Source organism: Suillus subalutaceus, assembly GCF_016647625.1.
Source record: "Suillus subalutaceus strain FC151 chromosome Unknown DFJ58scaffold_203, whole genome shotgun sequence".
NCBI lineage: Eukaryota > Fungi > Basidiomycota > Agaricomycetes > Boletales > Suillaceae > Suillus > Suillus subalutaceus.
This window is the reverse complement of record NW_024540452.1, coordinates 33,680-57,308: the sequence shown is the minus strand read 5'-3', so window position 1 is coordinate 57,308 and position 23,629 is coordinate 33,680. Positions and strand designations below refer to the sequence as shown.

Below are 23,629 nucleotides of genomic sequence, written 5' to 3'. Positions count from 1 at the left end.
CTGTGTTCTCAACAAATAGCTCGCTGATGATGTTCACGGTGAATCCTTGGCTGTTCTTCAAGTTCGCGATTGTGTCTTTGAGGCGGCCTGGAGCGTAGTGGTTGCATACGAATGAAATGATAAGCAGGTAGTTCATGAACTATGGGAAGAGGTTATTGAATAGATGAAGAGACATATTTTCGTGTATTGCTCACTGTGTTAAACCAACTGATGGATGCAAGTCAGGTAAGCGGGCAGAGCGCGTTAGATGACGAAGTGTGTTTTACCTGAATGGTATTAGGTTCTCTATGTCTTCTTCATTGATCGTGGATACAAATGCGATGTGGAGTGGTACGATACCTGAAATCAAGAGCTTGTAGATATCACTGTTGATTTGATCGCGATCACGATGGCGGCTGAATAACAGGTCGAGGAGTACGTAAGCCTTGTCTGTTTCTGCTGTATTATAGACCTTCCACCTGCAGATTCAAATGTGACTCAGTCTTTTGTGGGAGGAGTGATGTCAACTCTCTGTACGTCCAGGATGGAATAGGTGGTGGGCGGTGGAATCGAATGGAGGGATGGACGACTAGGTAGATGACGAGAGCAAAGCTGGCCCTGGATTTAGTTATGTACATGCATCTAAAAAAGTCGAGTCGGTCAATTTGAAGTCAAACTTGTTCTGAACAAGCCATATTTGGTGTAGCTCAGGATGGTGTTCGTAAACGCTTGTCTTGGTTTAATTGAGACAAATGTTATTCTGGATGGCACTTAAGTAAGTGAAATAATGAATTTTGCAAGGAAAGATAGCGATATTTAAGGTATGTACAATAAATCTAACAGGTATCATGAATTATATGTCATCGGCGATATCCGAGTCTGCATCCAAGTCTGGGTCTACTAGTAGGTCGAAATCTGACAGCTCAACTCTAACACGCTGCTGAGAGACCCCACAAACGACTATGTGATCCTTCCATTGGTTCAAGTCAGCTTTCTCCTCGTTGCTGAGGCTATCCATGTCTGCGCAGATAGCCTCAAATACAGTGGAGTTTGCCCCTGGAAATAACCTAGGTGTGGCACTGAGTGTCTCATGTCCCTGTTCCAACAGCGCACATTTTGTGATGGTGCCAGCTAATCCCATCACGTAGTGCAGCTGTTTGCGCGGCATTGTGAATAATTTGTCTAGTCGGAAGCGCGTATTCCAGATCAGTTTCCCGACGAGGTAGAGGATGAAGGGGTTTTGGAACTTCACATGGATGGTCAGTGTCCCATCCTAATTGAAAACTCATAAGCGCATGAGTTGAGGTGAACAAAAAAAACAATACCGCATTAAACGAATATACATGCATAAAAATGTTGTCTCGAACGAGACGTCTGACGTGATCACAATGAAAGGCCTCGGGGGGCATCTGGCTACCCAGCGGAGGGAAAAGCACGTATCCCATGACAACGCCTTCTCGAGTCAAGGTCGTGAGGACTGTGCGCACGACAATCACCTTCCGCCATATCGTTGTGATGTCCTTGCTTTGATTTTTCCAGTGTGGTATTCCTATTGGTCTGTCAGTTAATAAATTATTAAAAGACTTAACATACCGTCAAGTCCTGGAAACTTGGGTGCTGCTTTTCGAATCATTGATATTACAATGCGCTTTCTGTCGGCAGCAGACGATGCCTACCACAAGTTCTTGTGAGCGCTGGAAGATCTGATCACGGACAGCTCCCGTGACCTCAAAGTAACGCTGTTCATTTGGCACTTCTGCACGGCTTGCAGCCGCCTGCGTTGTTGCAGCAGTATCAGTAGGGTTCTGATGAGTGGGATCGGGGTTCTGGTGAGTGAGATTAGGGTTCTGGTGAGTGGGATATGGCGTGCTGGGCATCCTTCAAGTACGTCGTCTATTAGATGATCGTACAGGTCCTAGTGTCTAGAATGTAGAATTTTTAGTGAATTAAATGAAACACAGTTGGAACTTACATGGATGACCTGCAATTCCGGTATCTCACCCATTGTAACAGGGAGAGGACTGCGTTGGGGCTCCGGAGGTGGTTCAGTTTCGTCATTGTTGAACGATGGCGGCACCTGTATGTGATGTGGGTTGGGCGCTGTACCTGACATATTGTCGACATCTGAAAGTTTGTTGGGATGATTGGGGTTGTTGTATGGGCCTGTGAGATTCATTAGCAGCCATTTCTGATTCGTGATGAAGGAAGCGACTTACTCTCAAGTGATCCATACGGATTTTCATAGCCAGATTGCGCATTCTCATATCTAGACAGTGAGTTCCCATAGGAGCTTGAGGGTCGATACGGCGGAATGTCGTGACTGGCACCAAAGTGACCCAAGGATTGGTAGTTGGGGGCAGTACCCATGTAAGCGCTCGACAATGGATCAGTGCTCACGCTGTGAGTGTCACGGTTTTCATGGTCGAAAGGCACATAACTAGCATATGGATTAGTATGAGCACTCGATGATGAACTAGCGTATGTGTTGTAGTTATCGTGGTGAAAGGGTGTATAACCGTCACGTGAATCAGCGCGAGTGATTAATGATGGACCTGTGTGAGCGCTTGAAAAAGGATCAGGATGAGCGCTTGATGATGGGCCAGGGTTATTGTCGTAGTTGTCATGATTGAAGGGCACATAACTGGCATGTGTACCCAAAGATTGATTGCTGTGGCTGCTGGGAGTAGCGCATGTATCAGTACTAGCTATCAAGACAGAGAAAAACACACCGTGAGCTGAACGCTTCATGTGGATTGAAAGTGTTTGCCATAGGCTCGCGTGGTTGTTCGTCACTGAGATGCAGTTGAGTCTCCGCAGGCAAGTGCAAAGGGTTTAGACCAGACCCACGAGTGGGTTTTGGAATCGTTGTTTTACCTTTAGTGCGTTTGGGAGGCATATACTGGCGGGACTCGAGTGGTTGAGGGTGTAGTAAGGGCGGAGGGTACAGATAAATATCCACATAGCATTCTACTACAAATCATACTTAAACAAGATATATGTCATCGAGAAGCAACGAGAAGACGCTAGAGAAGGGTAAGATGAAGGGGTACGATGTAAAAGTAAAGCATGCAAGTGACAAACCGATGCAATAAGGGGTCATCATAATGAAACAGTAACACTACTAGCGGTGTGCATATTACATGACCTATTATCAATTGATCAGTATTGTACAGTGAATTCAAGAAATCTCTTCACATACCACGATTGGAAGGGCATGCGGCTGGATAGCCACCGATCATGTTCACATGATGGAGCTAATCACATCATGAGGCGGTTCGCCAGCCCCCACCCCGAGACACTCTTCTTCTTCAGAATCCAGGTCCGAGGAATCGTCTAGAATAATGTGACCGTTATCTTCATCGTCATTGATCTCAGGACTAGAGAGCTGGGATTGCGATTCCGCAGTGCCGGATTGCAAGAATGCACCTTTGACTTGTCAACCTAAGATCTTTGAGATCTGTTCAGCTTGAGCTGAGGTAACATGAAGGATTTCGCATTCATCTTCATAGATGGCTTGAAGGTAATCTCTATCGTCGTCAACTTGCACGCGGTCACGCTCAGAAAAAAACCTTCTAAAGCTCTGCAACTCCTTGTCTGCTAACCCAAAATGTTCTTCATTTTCAGCATGTAAGGCATCAAGGAAAGTAGTGAAGCGTTCTGATTCCTCAATTTCCCATGCAGTTACCACAAGGCGCTGGTGGGCAGTCTCGCGAGCAGCAAGCTTGGCTTTGTATCCCTTGTACAGGGTTGATGGACACAGTTGTGCAAGGCCATTTTCCAAGTTTCCAGCGTGCTTTTTAAACATAAAAAATCAATCTTTGTAATTGGAGGGAAGAAATATATCATACCTTGAGAAGTGATTCAAATGATACATATGGGTTGGGCTCTCGCCCCATGACACGGGCTGCATAACGGACCTCGATTGGAGCTGGATACATGGGATACGGATGCTGCTTCTTGCTCATTCTGTCATGTACGAACTGGCGTCGAGCAGCGCGTTCAGGGTTTGGAGATTGAGACAGATCAAATAATATACTATCCATCTCTTCAGCAGGCTTAGGTGTCCCAAGTCTTCTTTCTTGCCTTGTGCTTTGTGGTGAAGCACATAAGTCGGAATGCATAGTATCGGGGGAGCTCCCTGACTTGGAGCCAGAATAAAAAAGGGGCGATCCAGGAGTGGTGGCACGTCTGCTGGATAGAGGAGAAGATGGGGGGCTGCTTGATGGAGGACCAGGGGGACTACTGGGGCGAGGAGGAGATGAGACTGGGGGGGGACTACTGGGCTGAGAGTGAGATGGAGAAGACATTGTCTATAAGCACTTTGAACTTAACGCTGGGAGAAACCTACTGATATATGAAAGAAACCTAGTAATATCATAGGCTGATATCAGTATGGGAATGCCCTGCGAATGCACAGTCTGCGGAGTCTGAAAGACTTAGCACTGCAAGCGTCAGCAAAGCTAACAAGGAAAGAAGACTGCTCAGCCATCTGGTTAGCTTTGGCAAATGCAAGTATCTTCTATCGCTTTATTATGATCCATACTAACATACCTATGCCAGGCTGTGTCCCAATTGCAATGTGGAGTTCCCTTCCATTGACGCAGTTATCCTGCACCTTAATTCTCAGTCTACCTGTTGGCCGCATGAATCACGTCCGCAACAATTCCCAATTCCACCTGGATTGCGAGGTTCTCATTCATCAACATCTTCTACCACTGGTCATTATCATCCTCAAGCTGGGTATGTCTTTGGTGTCGGCAAAAACCTGTTTGACAGGTTGCAAGAAGATGAATATGATTATCAGAGGAAAATGAACACTTATTACCCTTTCCACGACGAAGGAGAGTGGGAACTGGGAAGGTTTTTAGTTGAGAACCTAACTCAAACTCAGATTGACAAGTTTTTGAAGTTAAAATGGGTAGGATAGGACTTGACTCAGAGCGCTATTTGACAGGTCTGACCCCGAGTCTATGTTTACAGTTTCACACCCGCCCAAGGCCATCTTTCACCTCGAAAGACCAGCTTCTAGACTGGGTCGATGCACTCCCCTCTTTTGTGCCATGGAAGGTCTCAAACATAGAGTTCACAGGCTACAAGACGACTTATCCTGTACAACTCATCTGGCGTGATGCTTTAGAGGTCATCAAACAACTCTTCAGTGATCCCGTTTTTGCCAATCACATCACCTTTCAGCCGCATGTTGTCAATACCAGAGGTCAGCATGAATATGGAGACTATATGAGCGCTGATATGGCATGGAAAATCCAGGTCAGTTTTATTTGTTTGCCTGTTCAAAGACTGATTCTGTGTTCTTAGGACCATCTACCAGTAGGCACTACACAAGTACCGATTATCTTGGGATTGGATAAAACACCTGTGACACGCATCACTGGAGGGCTCGAGATGCACCCGCTCTTCATCACGATTGGTAACCTGGACTCAGAAGTTCACTCTAAGGCCACACTACGAGCTTGGCATTGTATTGCTTACATGCCTATTGCTAAGTTTCGTGTGCATCCTGACTATCAGTGCATTTTGCAGGCACGGTTATGGCACAAATGTGTCGATCTTGTCTGCGCCAACCTCAAGATCGCTGCAAAGGATGGTTGTTTTATGCGCGATCCTTCCCGATATATTCGCTATGTCTTTACACCACTTGTCGCTCACGTATGTGACCTGCCAGAGGCTATGATGATCGCTGCAGTCAGTAAAAGCGCATCTCCTATCACTATGGCAATGCAAGCAAATTTTGGCGATGGTGTTCTCTACCCTCCTCGCACTGGGCATCATACGCTCCAGGTTATCTATGAGATCTCCAAAGAGGTTGATCCTTGGGATCTCGATAAATTCCAGAAGGCAGCAAAAGCGGCTCACCTGTCTGGAGTTCACATGCCATATTGGAGCAATTGGATGTTTGCATGCCCATCCATCTTTCTCGCCGGTGAAATTTTGCATACCTGCATTAAGTTTTTCGCAGACCATCCACTCAATTGGGTCAAGGAGACAGTAGGAAAATGCGAGCTTGATGCTCGCTTCATGGTTCAGCATAAACGGGTAGGAACACGGCACTTCACCAAAGGCGTCACCCATGTCAATCAAATGACAGGGCGGGAGCACCGAGACATTCAACGCACCATCGTTGCTTCAATTGCAGGCATCGCTGCACCCAGATTAATTCGTTCAATCCGTGCGCTCATAGAGTTCATCTATCTTGCTCAGAATCCTGTTCATTCTCCTGATTCCCTGCATTCGATGGTTCAAGCGCTTTCAGATTTTCACGCATTCAAGGATGCTATCATCAATGCCGAGGCAAGGAGGGGAAAGAAGGGTGTTAAAGAATATGCGCAAGCTCCCCGTTGATAACGACACCCAATCCAGAACCTGTGCGAAGATTTTTTCATTCCGAAACTCGAGCTATTGCAAAGCTTCCGAGGCACGGTTGAGAGACTGGGCACATTGATGCAGTTTTCGGCTGATATGACAGAGCGCTTACTCATCACACACTGCAAGCATCTCTTCGAGCGCACAAATCGGCGGTCTACTGATTTTACGGAACAGTGTGTACGGATCCTCAATCGCCAGGAGTCCATGGAACTATTTAACCTGTACGCACTATTCTATTCTCGTGGCGCATCACTCGTCAATGCCATACACATTGAAGATGAAGAAGTGACAACCGTTAATCCAGCGCTTTCCTGGGTTTCTCGTGTTCTCCCTGATGAAGCACACTCTGTTCATGGACCTCGGCCAGTTCGGAATCATTTTCTTAAGGGCATTCTTTCTGAAGATGCTCTCACCGCCTTCCATTTAACTTCGACACCAGATTTCAATGCTCTAACACCCATCAGTATTCAGACCAAATATTCACTTCTTGACTTTGATCACACGCTCTCTCGGTTTATTGATCAGCTATCCCTCTCCACTGGCGAGCATACCCGCTGGGACCACAGATATGGACGCTTTTGCACATGGAATAAATTTCGGCCACAGCTTCACTCTGCTTTTCAGTCACAAGTCATCATGCCAAGCAGGGTGGTACAAGCATACCCACCGAGTGATGCATTCCCCCTCGGAAATTGTGATACTGTCCTAATCAATGTCATGGGTGATGACGGCCAAACTAGTAAGTCTATTTTTGCAGTCGTGTTTTAACACTAACTCGGGATGAATTTCAGCCAGTCGTGTTGCACAAGTTCGCCTTATTTTTCAGCCAAAGATTCCGCGAGCTTCGAACCTAGTGTTGCTGACGTTCCTCTCCAGTCCACTCCTTTACGTCCAATTCTTCCATTTCGTCACTAATCCCAACGATCGTCCAGAACTCGCAATGTGGACGGTAGAGCGCACATACATGATAGACCAACATGGCGAACGCTATAGGTGTGGTGGTGTGGTGTCATTGACGGATGTAACACACGCTGTCGAATTGATACCAGAATATGGTAACAAGGTGGACGAGAAGATTTCTTCGGCCACCTCTTTGGAGAGCTATGATCGGTTTTTTCTGAACAGCTTCACTGATAAGGAAAGTTATCATACATTTAGTACAGAGTTCACATAGACATGTCAGTAGCTCATCTTAGTAGTGACAGCGCCATTGAATGATACCATGTATGATTGCTACAATCTTTTATAACGGTCGTCACTGCTGATCACAAATGGCCCTAGTCTAGGGTTCGGAATGCATTCCGATGCATTCCAAACCCTAGACTAGTAGTTCCAAACAGGAATTTCAATATAATACCATTATTTTCTCCCCATTTAACAGTCGTGACGCTACCACGTCATTAAATTGACATTTTACTACAGATAACTTTGTCCCACCAATCGCGTCGCTCCATCACCAACGCCATAAGCTCACCGTAAGCATCAAACTTCTTTCTGACAAGCGAAAATTATGGGTCTTTTGCTGATGTGGTTGCAGATTACATAAATATCTTAAAGTTTCAGGCCTCGTGCCCTGGGCATCTATATAAATAATACACAAAGCAGGTTAAGGCTGTGAAGAAGCATCAAACGGCCCGGTACACGCACCTCTGAAACTTGGATCAAGACACCCACAAGCTCTCCAGCAAGTTTTGCTAAACACGACCCACCTCGAGCAGAATGACGGAAGCAAACAAGCCCGCCATTCAAATCACCACGCCCAGTCAAACATTCAAAGGTCATGAACGACTTGTTAGGGGAGTCGCAGTCTTCCCCGACAGACGCCGTATGGTGACGGCCTCATATGACAAGACGCTTCGTCTGTGGGACTTGGAAGACGGCGTTGAGCTGAAGAAAATGGAGGGGCATCACTTCGACGTACAAAGAGTTGAAGTGTCAAGAGACGGGCAAATCATAGCAAGCGGTGATGAAGGTGGAGCGCTCATCGCCTGGAATAGAGACGGCGAATCTCTCACTCAACCCATGGTCAATAGGGAAACGCACGGGTACGGGTAACACCGCGGTTCTATGCTGACGGGTTTGGAGGGTACGGGTACGGAGTAGGATAGTCGTACCCTTGAGCATACCGTGGCCATTCACCGCGGGTTGACGGTGTTTGGGCGGGTATAATATACCAAATCGGGAACCAGGCGCGCGACAGCCATTGAACACCGTGTTTGATTCTCTGTTTTTCCTTCCTCTGAGAGCTTGAGGATCACAAGTGAATGCTATACTGATTTCTGTCATGTCTTTTGTACCCCCGTGAATCATGAGTACTTCCGTGAGCATTCCTGGGAGAAAGAATGGATTGACATTGCCGAGAAGCTCGTTCGCGAAGAGTTTATTGATAAATACGAGAAATCTGCCGAGATTACTGATGACATTGAAGCAGACACAGTCCGTATGCAACATTTAATTTTGCACTGACACTGACAACTATACAGAACGAGGATGACTTTGGTGACTACTCACTTGGTTCCATGTCTCGTACTACTAGTAGCGAGTTGGATGAGTTTCTTCGATTACCAACTGTGAAAACCAAGGACCCACTCGCATGGTGGCAAAACAACTGCCGTGCTTATCCAATGCTGCATCGGATGGCACTCGACTATCTCTCTGTCCCAGGTATGTCTCCTTCGAATCCTCTTTCAATCAATCAATACTTATTATCTTGCTCAGCAACATCAACTGCGGTTGAACGTGTCTTCTCGCAGGGCCGGCAGCTCCTTCATTTTACTCGCAACCGACTCGCACCATCAACAATTCGTGCCTTTCTCTGCCTCGGAGCGTGGGGCAGAAGTGATCTTCTGGTGATGGAGGACCTTTTAGCCGCTGTCAGGACTCAAAAACGGAAGCGAAATGAAGTCGAAGCAGAGGAGAATGACAAGGAAAAGTAGTACTATTTTATTTCATTGTTGTTAATACTTAATACACTCTTCTTGGTAATGTACCCGCGGTGTTCAGAGACACCGCGGTGTTTTCCATAAACCGCGACATTGACGGGTCGGTGTGTACCCGTACCCGTGAAGGGTACGGTGTTGGCGGGTGCGGGTGCGGTGTCAACTTTCCGACCCTCGGTGTTACCCGTGTGGTACCCTAATGGTCAATGTCCACTTCAACTATATATGGTCGCTCGATTTTTCCCTAGACAGCACATTGCTGGCGAGTGGCTCATATGATGCCACAACGGTGCTCTGGAACACAAAAACATGGCAGGTGCAAGGAAACCCAATAAATTGTCACGCTGAAGTCCGCTGTGTTCGGTATTCGCCGTCTGGTGAACATCTTGCCATCGCAACACACCGTGATATCCAAATATGGAATCCAGACAAGAGGGAATGCATCGCAAAGATCCAGGGTCACTCTGCATTCAATGGAGCATGGAATCTTGCACTCGCGTGGACGCACGATGGCAAACAGCTTCTCTCGGGTGGTAATAGTCCTGATCCCACCATACGGATCTGGGATTCATCGACCTGGAAGCAGGTCAGCGAATCCTGGAAGGGCCATACTGATCATGTCGAGATGATTGCCTTCAACCCTGCTGGCACCCTTCTCGCGTCCGCATCTTCAGACCACCAGGTGCGCCTTTGGCGGCTTTTGGATCGACAAACTATCGCCACATTCCAGCACCCCAGTCTGGTGCATTGTGTCACCTTCTCCACGGATGGCAAGGACATCCTGAGCGGAGGTGGCGATAACATGGTGTCAAAGTGGGCAGTACCTTTGCTGGAGGACATTCTCGAGGACCAGACATCAGATGTAAGTTTCTGTTTATTTTCCGTCCCTTCTTCACCTCATTTTCTCCAAGGATGCGTTACTGGATGATGCCCCAAAAGAACAAGTGGCAGATGGTGTGAGTTCCCGTTCATTAATTATCTCCTTCCAAATTGATCCTCAATCTTGATACCAAGGCTCAACAGCCTGATTACCAGGCACGGTTCTAACCTTCACTCCTACCACGTAATCTGACCATGTGTGATGCAGATCCTCGCTATCAATACGACAGCCCGTGATGCATGCATAAGCGGAGACCTGCCTACTGCTGACAGGCTGCTCACACAAGAGATCAACGCTGATAGCAACGACTACAACTCTTACGCGAATCGCTCGTTTGTTATGGCGAGAAAAGCCGATTGGAACCGCGCACTTGATGACGCACTCAAGGTGAGATGCACTGTCCCGTCGTGACTATTTTTAATACAGGCTAACTTATATGATGATATAGAGCATCAGTATTCAGCCCTCCTTGATGGGCTGTATCTCCAAGGGAATCGCCTACTGTGGAAAACGACAGTTCCAAGATGCAATGAAAGCGTTTGACCTCGCGTTCATGTATGTGGACGCAGACTTGAATAAAACTCGTCTTCTACTTTTGATTAAGGCACGTCAATTGTGTCTCATGCACTCACTACTTACACGACAGCTGTCAGGCCATCGCCCTTTTCAATGCAAATCAACATGACGAGGCAATTCTGCGCGTCCAAGAGCTAGCTACCACTCGCCCCAATCCAAATTCTCTTGCATGTGGTATCGTGGAAGTGAGTGCTCCTGACACAGTCAACTCCAGATTCATGCATCGATACTGATTTTGCGAACCTCGCACATCAGGCTTATCTACACGTCCAAGTGGGAATGAATGCATTAGATGACGCACGTTACAACGAAGCTGCTGGCCACTTCACTTCCGCTGTCAACACTATCGGTTTCTCATCTATGTCGGACATTTATTTCAAATATGACATCTTCGTGGTGGTAGGTGTATACCAATGCAACTGGAAATCATTTTTTCACGCCTGACTGTGCTTTTTCTAGTTATTCGGGTGGGACCTCAAGTCCTTGTGGCGAACTGCACACCAGAATTGGTGTCATACATTTCTTCAGGCAGGCAGATGTCCAGAAGCCATGAAAGCCTACCGATATACGATGGATAGAGCTGATGAGGCTACGAAAGCACGCTGTCTTGATTGGTCTACTGGCAAGTCTTCATGATGCCAACCAGGTATAATTCTCAACCCCATATTGCTTAGCTTTCAAGCAAGAGTGCAGCATGCTCTATGCTGCGGCCGGAGTGACTGACCTTGCTGCGAGCGGAGATGCTGCCCTCGCTGCAGGTAATTACGACAGGGCTATCGAGTTTTACTCTGCGGTGATCGACCTTGATGTCGCAACCGATATCATCTTTGCGAACCGCAGTAAGGCGAGGTCGGGAAGAATGCTATGGGATGATGCACTCCTCGATGCGGAAAAGGTGTGATGACAGCTACCATTTCGTATTCGACGCTCATTTTGGTGATGCGCAGGCCATCGAACTCAATTCTTCATCTTACTTTGGATATCAATCGAAGCATGCAGCACTTCATGGCGCGCACCGATATGACGAAGCCATCGAGGCGTTCAAAATCATGCTTTCCAAGTTGGAAAATGCTCCTGACACGCAAACACAAGGTACGCCCCCAAATAGTACATCTTTCAACATTGTTGACTCTTTGTCCAGACTTGCGCCAACAGTATGTTAGTCCATCTGAAGCAGAAGGAGCCATTCGAGAGACAATCAAGGTTCAACTCGACGACGCCCCGCATCGTTTAATCGACACCTCCACTGGGCACTTGTGCAGTCGCGAGGTACAGATCAATGCCTTCAAGATAAGCGCAGAGTACAAAGAACTTTTGTCATCCACGATGAAGCATGCAGACCTTCAAATGGAGCGCGTCAAAGACGCGGTGGCGATGTACTTCCGTTATGTCATGCTATCGCATAGGTGGGAAGGGACGGAGCCGTCGCCGCATGACATCCAGGGCAAGGTGGTATACGACTTGGATCCAGTCGGCGGCATCGCGAAGTTGCAGTCATTTTGTAAAACTGCTCGTGATATGGGGTATCGCTGGACTTGGATCGACACCTGTTGCATCGACCAGACTAACAATGTCGAGGTCCAACAATCGGTCAACTCCATGTTTTTATGGTATCGCCACTCAGCGCTCACCATTATCTACCTGTCGGATGTTCCACCTTCGTCGCAGCCTGGGGCACTTGCAAGTAGCATTTGGAACACGCGAGGATGGACAGTTCAAGAATTCCTAGCCCCAGAATGTGTCCTCTTTTATCGGAAGGATTGGACCCTATATCTCGACAATCGTTCTCCCAACCACAAGGATTCCCTTGAAATCATGCAGGAGATGGGAGATGCGACGGGCATAAATGCACGGGCCCTCATCGCATTCCGTCCGGGGATGAGAGGCGCCCGGGAGAAACTCCAATGGGTGTCGGCCCGTGTTACCACATGGCCGGAAGATATTGCATACTCGTTGTTTGGTATCTTCGGCGTCAACCTACCTGTCATTTATGGGGAGAAGAAGCAAAAGGCGCTCGGGAGGCTCTTGCAGGAGGTCGTAGCTCAGTCGGGCGACATCAGTGCCCTGGACTGGGTCGGACAATCATCCGAGTTCAATAGCTGTCTGCCAGCCAACATCACTTCATACGCAGCTCCGCCGTGCACGCTGCCATCTCTGTCCGAAGATGAGATTCAGACTTCGGTCTCCTTGCTGCGAAACACCGAGGCTATGGAATCAGCTTCGAAGCTTTATACCCTTCTCGACCGCATGAGCGCTCCTCGTTTCGCGAACTGCAGACTACAGCTGCCTTGCATAGCGTTTCGCGTCACGACAGTGAGACGGAGTCGTGCTCAAAACCAGGATTCACATGCCATGTATGAAGTCAAGGCAGACGGTCTTTATGATCTGCTAATTACCACAGAGGACAAACTGATTCCGTCCTCGTGGACACTTGCCACGCGGCAGACATTCTTGTTCGTCCGTCCGTGGGATCGTGATCTCCTCGAGCTACCCGATTTTGCGGAGCTGTCTGGCTTGCCAGGGCTGCCTGACATTGCAGAAGACACGCAGAGCGAGGAAGATTATTGGTCTGCACCTGGGACTTCCGTTACAAGATTCGCCTGACGGTTCCTTTGAAGCGCAGGAGCCGGTTGATTTGGAATCGAGCGAGCAAGCGTTGCGACTGGTCGTTCGCCTTGGACAGCCTTTCAGCGCATTTTTGCTAGCGCAGCGGAGAATACAAGAGAATCGCATCAGATCATACCATTATTGCACAAGTCAACGACGTGGCCTTTGCTCAGGACATAATGGACGTCAGGATACTCGAGATATTGTAGTTAGCAGCTAGCATGTTGTAGATCTCTTAAGAACTTCTCATTCTCGAATCGACAGCTATTTGTATGCACCGTAATAATCTAGCCTTTCTACTTGTATCCACGGCATCTCATATTTGTACACTTTGAAATTTCAGACCCTGATGTGGCATCACGTAATACTAATAGGCTGTAATTGACACTGCGGACTCGAAACCTGCCGATAAATATCCTTATCACACCTACTCATGAACAGTTCTTTGGAGGTTCATCTCAACTTGCGAAGCTTCCTGGGCCTGGCCTCTTTGAGATTCACATTGGCGAGACCGTTCGTGTGGAGAAGAAAACGACTTGATTCAAACTAACTGTTGAACAGATGTACTACGTTCGTACAAAATCGTTTTCGGGGAGGAGAAGACGACAAGGGTTTCGGGCGAGGGCGCGCAGCGCCCACCGGCCTCGAAAGGGCTTTAGCCTAAAGGAAAAAGGGTGAGCTGTGAGGGCGGGTGGGCCGCCTCGCAGTGATTTGGCTAGTTTGCCCCTTCAGGGTCCAAGGGTAAACAAAAGGTCTCTCTCTGAGTGTTAGCGAGGCGTTCATTTGCGTTTTTGCGCAACGAAATCAGGGAGAGGAGGGTGGGGAAAAGAAAAGCTAAGTCGACGACGACGCAGCAGAAGAAGAAGAGGTGCGAACGTCACGCTTATTGTTCGCTCAAAGACTTAACTCTATTTCCTCCGCTCGTGCCTCGCTACATAATAGAGTGGCAAAAAGTGAATCATTACACATCGGCAGTTTCGGAGTTTTGCCACAAGCTAGACTTTGATCACAATGTGATTGATAAACAAGGGATATTCAATTTGAATTTCGACATTGAAAACAACAACAAATTTAGATGATGGTGAAATGGCAGAGCAAAGTAACACATTTTGACAAAGATTCCAAGTCCTGTCTAAATAGATCGAAATATTTGAAGTTTTCGGAAGTTTTCTGCTCAGGAAAATGTCAATATAAAATACTTAAATTTGTAATCCAATTGTGTCCATAGGTAAATACAAAATTTGAGTGTGGAAAATATTCAGTAAAATATTATATAATGACCAGCATTCCCATTCCAGTTAAAAACTCAAATTTTCTTGATCATGAAATGTGTTATGGAAAATGCAAAGTTAAATGCATGATAAAATTATATGGGCACTAGCTGTGCATTCAGAACACAACAGATAATGAGGTGTTTATTTATTCGGTACGGTAATGTAATGATGGTACTGTAAATGGTATGGGTAAATGGTATGGGTAAATGGTATAGGTGCTGTCACATGGTTGTGTGCGACTGTTCTACAAGACAAATCTGATTGAAATGCAAATTAATAACAGTTGAAGCAATTGCAATATCTACAGTGTTCTTCTTAAGGTTGCACTTAACCACATCACAGATGGAACTGCGATGACTCCCATCCAGAACAATGCACTGTTGGTTTTTTTTGCAGGGAGGAGCTGGGCTCAGATATGTGACAGGTATATGATAGTGCTGAATTGCAGCACCTGCACTGCTCGATGAGCAAGACACTGCTAGACAACCCTCAGGGGCAGGTCCATTCAGACCAAGGAAGGGATCAGGACAAGCCGTCAACACAAATTGGTTATGTAGCCTGCCTCCCATGCACGAGGGTGAGACTTTTAACATCACATGATGCGTGGTGAACTGGAGAAAAAATTCCTTCTTCATCAGCCAAGCTAGCGGCCCTATGATGAAATCAGATGAATGATATAGATGCCTCCATAGATTGACTCACCCTCTTTGAGTTTATCCAATCGAGCATCAATACTATCTAGTATATCGTTGGAATTGACAGTCCAGGGGTTGAGTTGGGCAGTCATACTGGGCAAAGGATTACTGGCCTGATCCTCAGGGCTGGCGGTCCACATGGATGATGATGTGCTAGGATCTGCAATGGCAACCGACGAGCTGGGGAGAACCTTTTCAGGTGGGGGGGTGACGCTTCGAGGTTGTGGGGCTAAGTACGATCTTCCCCGCATCTCACAGAAAGACACCATGTCTATTCCTTTGAGCATCACACCATTTAACCTCATTCCATACCTGAATAACTATGAACAGTTCATCCAATGTAAAAATGTACATGTTGCTTACCTGGTTGCAACGTCCTTGGGTTTGATCTTGGTGCGCTGCTGCCCATGCACGGCAACAATGCAATTCTCGGAGGTGAAACTATAGAGCGTGCCTTGGTAGCCCTTACGGTCACCCCCAATGATGAATACTTCTTTGCCAATATCCTTTTTGAAAGAATCCAGGCTGACGTTGTGTACTTTTATCACAAATGAGATGGGAACTTCAACCTGAAGGAAGTCAGGTATGCATGGGTTGAGGAAAATATTACTCACAAGAGCATGGTCAATGTCAGAGAGTAGGGTCAAGCGAGCATTTGGAAAGTCGACACTTTGCACGACCCCTTTTGTCTGATACTCTGGCCCTCGGGTGACTCTTACAACATCTCCAGGTTTGACATCATAACCCTTGTCTTGCGTGTACTGTAATGTCTGGAGGTGGGGGAGGTGCATCCACTGAACAACTGAAATGGGAACTGGAATATGCAATGTTCCGTCCTGGAACCACAGATTGTCTCCTCCCTTGGGGAGCCAGTGCACGATCCCACACTTCCCTATGTGCTCTCCAATAAGCACTTCTATGAAGTCCCCTATTTGAATAGATTTGATATTGGGGGGAGGCTTAAAAAGTTGCTGCGTTGGCAGCCATGCTTGCAGCACGTGACTCAGAGGGTGATGGTCTAGATAATGCTTCAAAACTTCCACCTATGCACTGTGTTAGACGATTTTGCAAAATACTCAATTAAAAAGAGACATTCACCTGTTCCTTTGAGACGTCTTGACAAATACAAAATATATCATCTACCATCTGAATGATGTACCCTTCCACACCCAAGTATGGACCTGCGACCACTCGAACTGCACTGCCAATCTGAAACATGCACTCTATGTCCTGTAATCGAAGTTCAACATCCTTTCAGTGTCCACTCAAGATCAATTTCAAGGTGGCAGAACTGGCAGGATGGTTGGTTGAGGTGACCTCCCCGATTTCTGAACTTAGATCTCCTTTGATGATCCTGGCCCAATCACCTACATGCAAGAACTGCATTGATAATGCAACCACAGTTCTCTTAAGGAATGATTGGTTCCACCTAGATTGTAAATGGAGTTGAATGTTGTCAGCATGAGGGCAGACGACATGTTCTAAGCGATCGCAGTGGAAGTTGTGAAGTAGGAGGCCCATATAATACATTTCTCCTTTGAACTTGAATCCTACAACTTCTTCGCCATTGTTGATGTCAGAGACTGTGTTCCTGTTCGGAAGGCGGGATCGGTCGAGTAGGGACTGAGATCTCGGAGGCATGGGGTATGGGAAATCCCGTGGCGGAACTAAGACCGCAATGAAACCATTCAGTAGATCGGAATCGAAGACTTGGGCTATGTCGCCCTGATACTTGCCACACTTTATCTTCACCCAAGCCAGGTTGGGAAGCTTGTTGTAAGAATGCTCGACCACTTCACATTCCTCATCCAATATGCAAACATATTGCTTCACAGCGAGGTAGAGCGAGAAAGGAAGTGACTTGGAAATTGTTTTAGGGCTGTCTGCCACCACGTAAAGCTGGCCAGCTATCCAAGCTGACACCTTGACGGCAAATTTTTTCTTCCAAAGGTGTGCAGTGATATAATCCGTGATGTTTCCTGTAATGGATGAGTGAAAAGATGACATTACGTCAATAGAAAGACTTACGCTGAACATGAAGAAGATACATTCTCCCGTCCTGTAATCCAACTGAAGGGATCAAGTCAGATATCGAGGAGGGAATAGCCTGGCAACCATGCGATGAGCTGTGCTGTCTTGCCTCGAATCTATGTGTCATGTCATTGATGACCGTGGCAAACCTATCGGCCAATGATGATCCTGGCAAAGATGTAACCTTCCACGAATCAGAGGGGCCATCGTGGTCGTGGTCCTCCACCTCCTCATCTTCATCCTCATCCTCCTCTGCATCCAGATTGAGGTAGGGATTTTTAACTAATGTGGCTGTTTAGCAAATGAAGGCATTGGAATCATGTTATTTTGCTTACTTTGGCTGGTCTGTGCGAACTTTGAATGTGTGCACTGAATGATCGTCTTTCGGCCAAGGAAGAATCATTGGGAGCAGATACCAGATGTATGTGCTTCGCCATCACAGCATGAAGGTTTGTTAAGGCGAGGTCGTCATCACCATCGCCGGAAAATAGCGCATCTCAAGATTCCTTCCAATCGTTTGGAGAATATCGGTTGCCGAGGTACGATGAAAGGGCTTCTTCCATCTGAGCGTATGACATGTCTGTGGTAAGGAATTGCTCCAGAATTGCCCATGCATGTTTATCCGCCAGCAGTGCTGTCTGATTCCCTGTGATAAACTCGTGAGTAGATGATATTGGCAATATAATGATGCTACTCACCATCATCAATTCTGATGCGCTTCGTGATAGGTGCATCATCATTGGATGCAGCACGTTTAGACATGATTTCTGTGCTCTATAGAATATGATTTAGGATGATTTAGAGTTATAAGTCAACTTGATGTCACATACTTTGATATGTCTATTTGATAGTCTACTCTAAGTAGTGTTGTGTTAAGGTTGTAGTAACGGAAAGAAAACCATGAAGGCGCTAAATCAGTATTTATAGGGAACGACTAATTTGGAAGTGTGGAGATTGTGGATGATGATGCACACAGCAAATTGTCTATTGTATGCATATGGGAGGTAATTGTGGACCACAGCGCTCTTTTGTGTCCCAAGTTTAATTGTTGGACTTCAGCAAACCCAAGTACTATAGTTAATACCACTAATACCAGTGATAAGATAGCGTACAACACTACAATGCAAGAATTGGAAAAAGATAATTTTGGAAAGATGCAGCCATAATATAGAGAATAACTACACATTGAAACTCAGTTGGCAGTCCGCCAGAACTTTCCAGAAGTGTGAAGTGGCGCAAAGTGGGCGCTTTCATATTTCGGGCGGAGTTTGATTATGTAGTTGTTCAGTATATAGGTAGTGTCTGTCGATAGGCTGGGCTTTCCTTTGGACTTTCACTTTTGCAATGCATTTGTTAGTGTACCGGACTGTATCTGTCATGTTGTACCTCATAGATTGTATGTATGCAGGACTTTAGAATTTGACTTTAGAATTTGACTTGGCATGTAGAACGTGAATCATAATCCCTGTCTTTCCACTTAAAATGTAATCTGTATAGTAAGTACGTGCTTGATTCAAACTGAAATAGTAGTTCACGCTGTGGGTATCACAACCTGGCAGGCACATATAAGAAAAGTGCTCAGCCAGTATAAGTGAGTCTCAGCTCTGCCTAGCTGCTATACTCGCAGAATGCAAGAACGTTCGACCCTAAAGGGGAAGCAAGGAAAGCAAGGATCCACGGAATGATGCTGAACAACCCTGGTGATTGGCGGTGAAAGTGCGAGAAATGCGCTGAAGGCGCGCGCGGGAAAGCGAAGTGCGAAAGTGCACGAAGCGCGGGAAGGTAGTGCAAGTGGTGCACAAGTGTAGATGGCGGATACTGAGACTGATAAGGGGAAAAGTGCGGATCTAGACGGATACTGAAGGTGCCACTAGCTATAGACTGATGCTAGGGCCTCAAAACGATGATGGATATATGCATTGCATGGGCTAACTGCCAAATAACATGGTGGTAGTAAGATGGTGGTAGGAAGCTAAGGTGGAATAGTTTGGTGTAAAACGAACATGAAAGTATGTAAGTTCTACCTAAGCGCTCTCCCAGGGCTTGGAGCCGAATAGGGAGCACTCTAAGTATGTAAGTGATGTAAAGTGATGTAAAGTAAGGGTCCATGATGAAATGAGAAGTGTAATATGCCAAATATGGTCAGATAACGAAAAGGGACATACCAAGGGACTGGTTGGACGATGGATGGATGCTCCTGGATGATGTGCGACATAGTGCGCTTAAGCGCGAGAAAGCGCGCAAGGCGCGCACGCGGGAATACTGCGCATTGTGCGGGAAAGTGTCGCGCCTATGGCGCGTTCCGTGGGAAAGTGGTGCGCTCTATAGGGAATGACTAGAGGGTGATGGTGCGAGTTGTGCCGTGAAGGCCAGTCATCAGAATTCGTAATATGAGCCCATATGAGCCTGCAGAAACGCGAGTCTCTACAACACCTTAACTTCAGGTTGCCACTGCATACTTCTCTGAAGTACTTCACGTCTAACTTCAGATTGTCGCTACATACTCTGAAGTTGCTACATACTCTGAAGTACTTATGGTGTGTACTTATGAATTCAAGATTGTCAATTTCCAAGAAGAATGACCACATGTAGCATATCTTCTTGCGGCTTTACGAGCTTCGATCGTCCGTCATGTCTTCTATTCATTCCCGAGCTTTGCGCTCTCTCAAGTTCTTCACCCCTCTGCGCCTCAATGTACTGTCCTACCAAGGAATGGATGTCAGCATTCATTAGCTCATCCATTTGGGCCAGCTTTGAATACTCTCACCAGGCATTTCCCAGCAATGTGATCCCCGATGTTTGTCCAATCAACTGGATTCCGATAAGTCAGTGCATGTTTTTCATCCCATTTTATGACACTAACATATGCCATGATTGCCATTGCGATAGCTAGCTGGACTATTCCACGCACAAAATTCTTAATTGCAATCCCCAGAGGACAGTCACTTGGTGATGTCTCACATTTGCGACACCGGATGGAGATTGTTGGCTCTGAGTCATTGGTAGATGTTGCTCCAAAAATCAGGCTGTGGTGTGTGCTATCATACATCTTGCACTCTGTCAAACTCATGTTACATTGATTGATGAAAATTACTCACCATGACGGTTTGTACTCACCCCCTGTCTGTGTGTTGCAGTACTTGCTTAATGCTGCCTTCATTCTTGTCAAAAATATGAATCCTCCCTGTGTCACTGCCTCCAACAACAAGGGTGGCCTGTTCCCCAAAAACAACCTGTTTTGGAAATGTCTTCACTGGATTGGTATTATAGGTACGGAGGCACACTCCATCCTCCAATTGATGCAAGCTAAATCTGTTCATCACATTGTCGATTAGGAACAGTGTTTGAGGAGTGTTGACGGCAGCGTGCCTGCTTTGGTAAATTAGTAAGTAAACTTTACTTGCCCAATGACATCGCTCACATCATTGGTCCAGCCTTATTTGTAGCAATGACAGTGCCATCTGAGCCCCGAAGCATATGGCTAAAACATTATCAAACCTCTGCTGATATGTATGGACATGGACATGCACCTACATCTTGCCATCATACATCCCAAATACTAACAAGTTTTTGCCCAGTGTTCAATTGAAATTAACAGTGCGTGGAATCATAGTGGAGAGTTCAACACTGAAGATTGGTATCAATGGTCCTTTGAAGTTGAATGCCCATACTTGAACCCGTCTGTCGCGTGTTCCAGTTGCAATACGAGTATTGTCACCGGTATGGTCATATGTAAGGCACATAATATCTTTACCCATTCCGATTCGTCTTGATACTTTTGCGTTAAAGTCCTCCAAGCCTTCCCCTTGCTGTTGCCAGATGGCTATGAAACCTAGGCCTGTGCCATAGCATAGTGTCTTGTGTGTTGCTTCTTGGTGGGTTATCCAGCATGCGCAAGTCACCAGATCGGCCGGATTTTGGATGGCTGGCATTTGATGTGGAGTTGGGAGCTGCACTCGTTGTTTGAGGTCACAGATCCTCATGCTGTCTGAGCCTGGTACTTGGGTGAGTGTGTGAAATGTCATTGTGAACATTCAACTTACCCCCGCTTGCCAACATATTTCCATTGCGAGTGACCGCTAGGCAATTAATTGCGTTCTTGTGCTCAAGGAGGCGCCCTTCAAGGCGGTGTGATGACAAGATATGGCTGGGCTGTAGGTAAAAGCACCAAACCAAAATATATGAGTCTCCTGCTCTCCTAGCTGCTACTCTTGCTAGCAAAAATGTTCGACCCTAAAGGATCTCTGACTAGGCTCAGGCTCAAGAAAGGAGAGTGGAGAAGGTACTCCAAGTCAAGGTAAGAAACTATGTTCCAGGAGCTATCTGGTGAGCTGAGGGAGCTACAACTAGGAAAGCTACAACTAGGGGATGCTACTAAATAACCCAAGTGAATGGGGAGCAACCAAAGAACTGGAAACAAGGGAAACTAGGTAATGACTGTAGAGTCCTAGGTAAAGGGAAGATGATTATGTAAGCAGCAAAAGTGCGAACCTAATCTAAGGAAAGTGTCAATAAGAGATGCATAGTGAAAAGTGCCTCTGCAAGGCTACAGAAAGTTTGAACACCACAGCGGTATTCTTTGCAATCATTGGTCGATAGGAAAAGCATCGGTAGTTGTCAATGCAGAGACCTTGTGTGGTTGAGTGTCTTTATAAGGTGGTTTATAGAATAAGAATATTACGCCATTTACTTTAGGTTTCCGATCTAGGCCTGCATTACCCACCATCATCATTAAATATCTTCCTCGCTTTCTTCACTTCCAAAGTCAGTCATGCCTCAATCCTCTGCTCTTGTCATTCCTTTTTATGCATCTGAAGGTCCTCCCCAGGCCCTTCCATTATCAACATATCACATGGAAATGTTTTGTCCTGCATTATCCTTCGTCTTGATATCCTCGCAAGAAGAGATGGCATTCTCTACTCTTCCACTTAGGGGACACACTCTTACTCCTTCCTGCGTCTTCACAACCATGTCTCGTGCAGCCACACCCATCCCTCCTCGCGTGCCTACCCCCAAAGTTGTTAAATTAGTCTCCTTCACGGCACAGCAGTTCACACCAAACAGCAAGGCATCAATGTATTCTTCCTTGTCCTCCATAGATTCTAAGGACTCTAAAATCCCCAAACCAGGGGGTGAGGCGGGGCGTCCTGGCCGTGGTGGGTACAACTTGGAAATGGCGTTCAATTGGGATGATGACTGCTTCAAGAATCTCAAGGTGATATTACACTTATTAGTTTTGTTTCCCTTCATCATCTTGACGTGACATTAGGAGTACGTTCACCGATATATCAAGAAACACTGCGACGTTAGCAAGAGCAAGAAACATCAAACTCCAGCTGCATTGCAAGAAGTTCATAGAGAGGTACGTGTGCAGTTGCTATGGCCGCTTGATATTTACTTCTTTTCCAGGCTCTAGGCCATTTTCCGGAACTGGCTGACTATCATGCGTGTTGGCCAGTTGGAGATATAATTCAGATGCAGCTGAAAAACACATCTGCCAAGGCACGACACAATGGTAAATAACAACAGAGACTCCATGTTTCCAGAAGGAGTCAGGTAGTCAAATGTGTTGTTGTCCCCAAAGGGAAATCAGTAGTCATCTGATACATCAGTTGCCTCTCGTAGTATTCCAGACCTTGCCTAGCACTTGCACAATTCAGAACATTTTGTTTGGTTGAATCGGTTCGTAGTCAGTAATTACCTAAGGCCCCACATCAGTATGGATACCGACCAAGGTATTTGCTTTGGGTTACACGGTGAGTTGTCTTCAGATAAGTTGCAGATTGTAGAATAATTTATTGCATCAAGATGTTTCATCTGATGTTCATGTTCTCTTTTGACGATCAGGCACTTGACGTTGTGGAGTCCCATCCGCTCAATGATCTTCATCCAACAGCAACCCATACACACCCACCTGCATTGGCAAGCGTAGATCACAATGACTGTTGTTCCTCAGCAATAATCCACATATACCCACCGCAGCCAATCATTCCCTCCAGTGAGGAGTCTCCAATGGAGATGGATAATCCTTGGCAGTCTGAGCGTAGGACCAGAGATGATGGCGAGCAGCGGGTATGAGACATCCAACTTACCTAGAGTCAGCTAATGAAATGTTTAGCCAAATAAAGTCTTCCTCAAAGAAGTTGATCAGTCGTCTAAGCTGCATGAAGATGTGCGTGAGCTACATTTTAGCAACCGCGATCTTTTGCTCTGAAAATGCCATGTGCAGGTACGCATAATCTCACATCCCTCACGTTCATAATT

General features: G+C 46.4%; 4 protein-coding genes across 4 annotated transcripts; 2 read left to right on the top strand and 2 right to left on the bottom strand.

The window, feature by feature from the left end:
* Positions 1 to 832: 832 nt before the first annotated feature.
* Positions 833 to 3,944, bottom strand: DFJ58DRAFT_847140 (uncharacterized protein; the record flags this gene model as incomplete). Its single annotated transcript, XM_041393415.1, has 12 exons — positions 833 to 1,252; positions 1,323 to 1,528; positions 1,573 to 1,596; positions 1,622 to 1,805; positions 1,890 to 1,901; positions 1,952 to 2,142; positions 2,196 to 2,653; positions 2,709 to 2,878; positions 3,179 to 3,199; positions 3,242 to 3,364; positions 3,461 to 3,772; positions 3,828 to 3,944. 12 exons carry the CDS (start codon positions 3,942 to 3,944, stop codon positions 833 to 835), a joined length of 2,238 nt encoding a protein of 745 aa, XP_041236834.1.
* Positions 3,945 to 4,789: 845 nt separating this feature from the next.
* Positions 4,790 to 7,537, top strand: DFJ58DRAFT_719160 (uncharacterized protein; the record flags this gene model as incomplete). The annotated part of the gene is made up of 6 exons (XM_041384578.1): positions 4,790 to 4,897; positions 4,960 to 5,247; positions 5,296 to 5,646; positions 5,803 to 6,334; positions 6,371 to 7,102; positions 7,155 to 7,537. 6 exons carry the CDS (start codon positions 4,790 to 4,792, stop codon positions 7,535 to 7,537), a joined length of 2,394 nt encoding a protein of 797 aa, XP_041236833.1.
* A 7,651-nt stretch (positions 7,538 to 15,188) lies between these two features.
* On the bottom strand, positions 15,189 to 18,127 carry DFJ58DRAFT_847138 (uncharacterized protein; the record flags this gene model as incomplete). The annotated part of the gene is made up of 12 exons (XM_041393414.1): positions 15,189 to 15,250; positions 15,342 to 15,646; positions 15,698 to 15,903; positions 15,949 to 16,377; positions 16,433 to 16,564; positions 16,706 to 16,763; positions 16,863 to 17,313; positions 17,363 to 17,656; positions 17,701 to 17,746; positions 17,841 to 17,871; positions 17,909 to 18,011; positions 18,064 to 18,127. The coding sequence occupies 12 exons, from the start codon at positions 18,125 to 18,127 to the stop codon at positions 15,189 to 15,191; spliced, it is 2,181 nt and encodes a 726-aa protein (XP_041236832.1).
* Positions 18,128 to 22,334: 4,207 nt separating this feature from the next.
* DFJ58DRAFT_847137 (uncharacterized protein) lies at positions 22,335 to 23,443 on the top strand (the record flags this gene model as incomplete). Its single annotated transcript, XM_041393413.1, has 5 exons — positions 22,335 to 22,580; positions 22,635 to 22,727; positions 22,775 to 22,880; positions 23,084 to 23,121; positions 23,213 to 23,443. The coding sequence occupies 5 exons, from the start codon at positions 22,335 to 22,337 to the stop codon at positions 23,441 to 23,443; spliced, it is 714 nt and encodes a 237-aa protein (XP_041236831.1).
* Between the last annotated feature and the right edge of the window lie 186 nt (positions 23,444 to 23,629).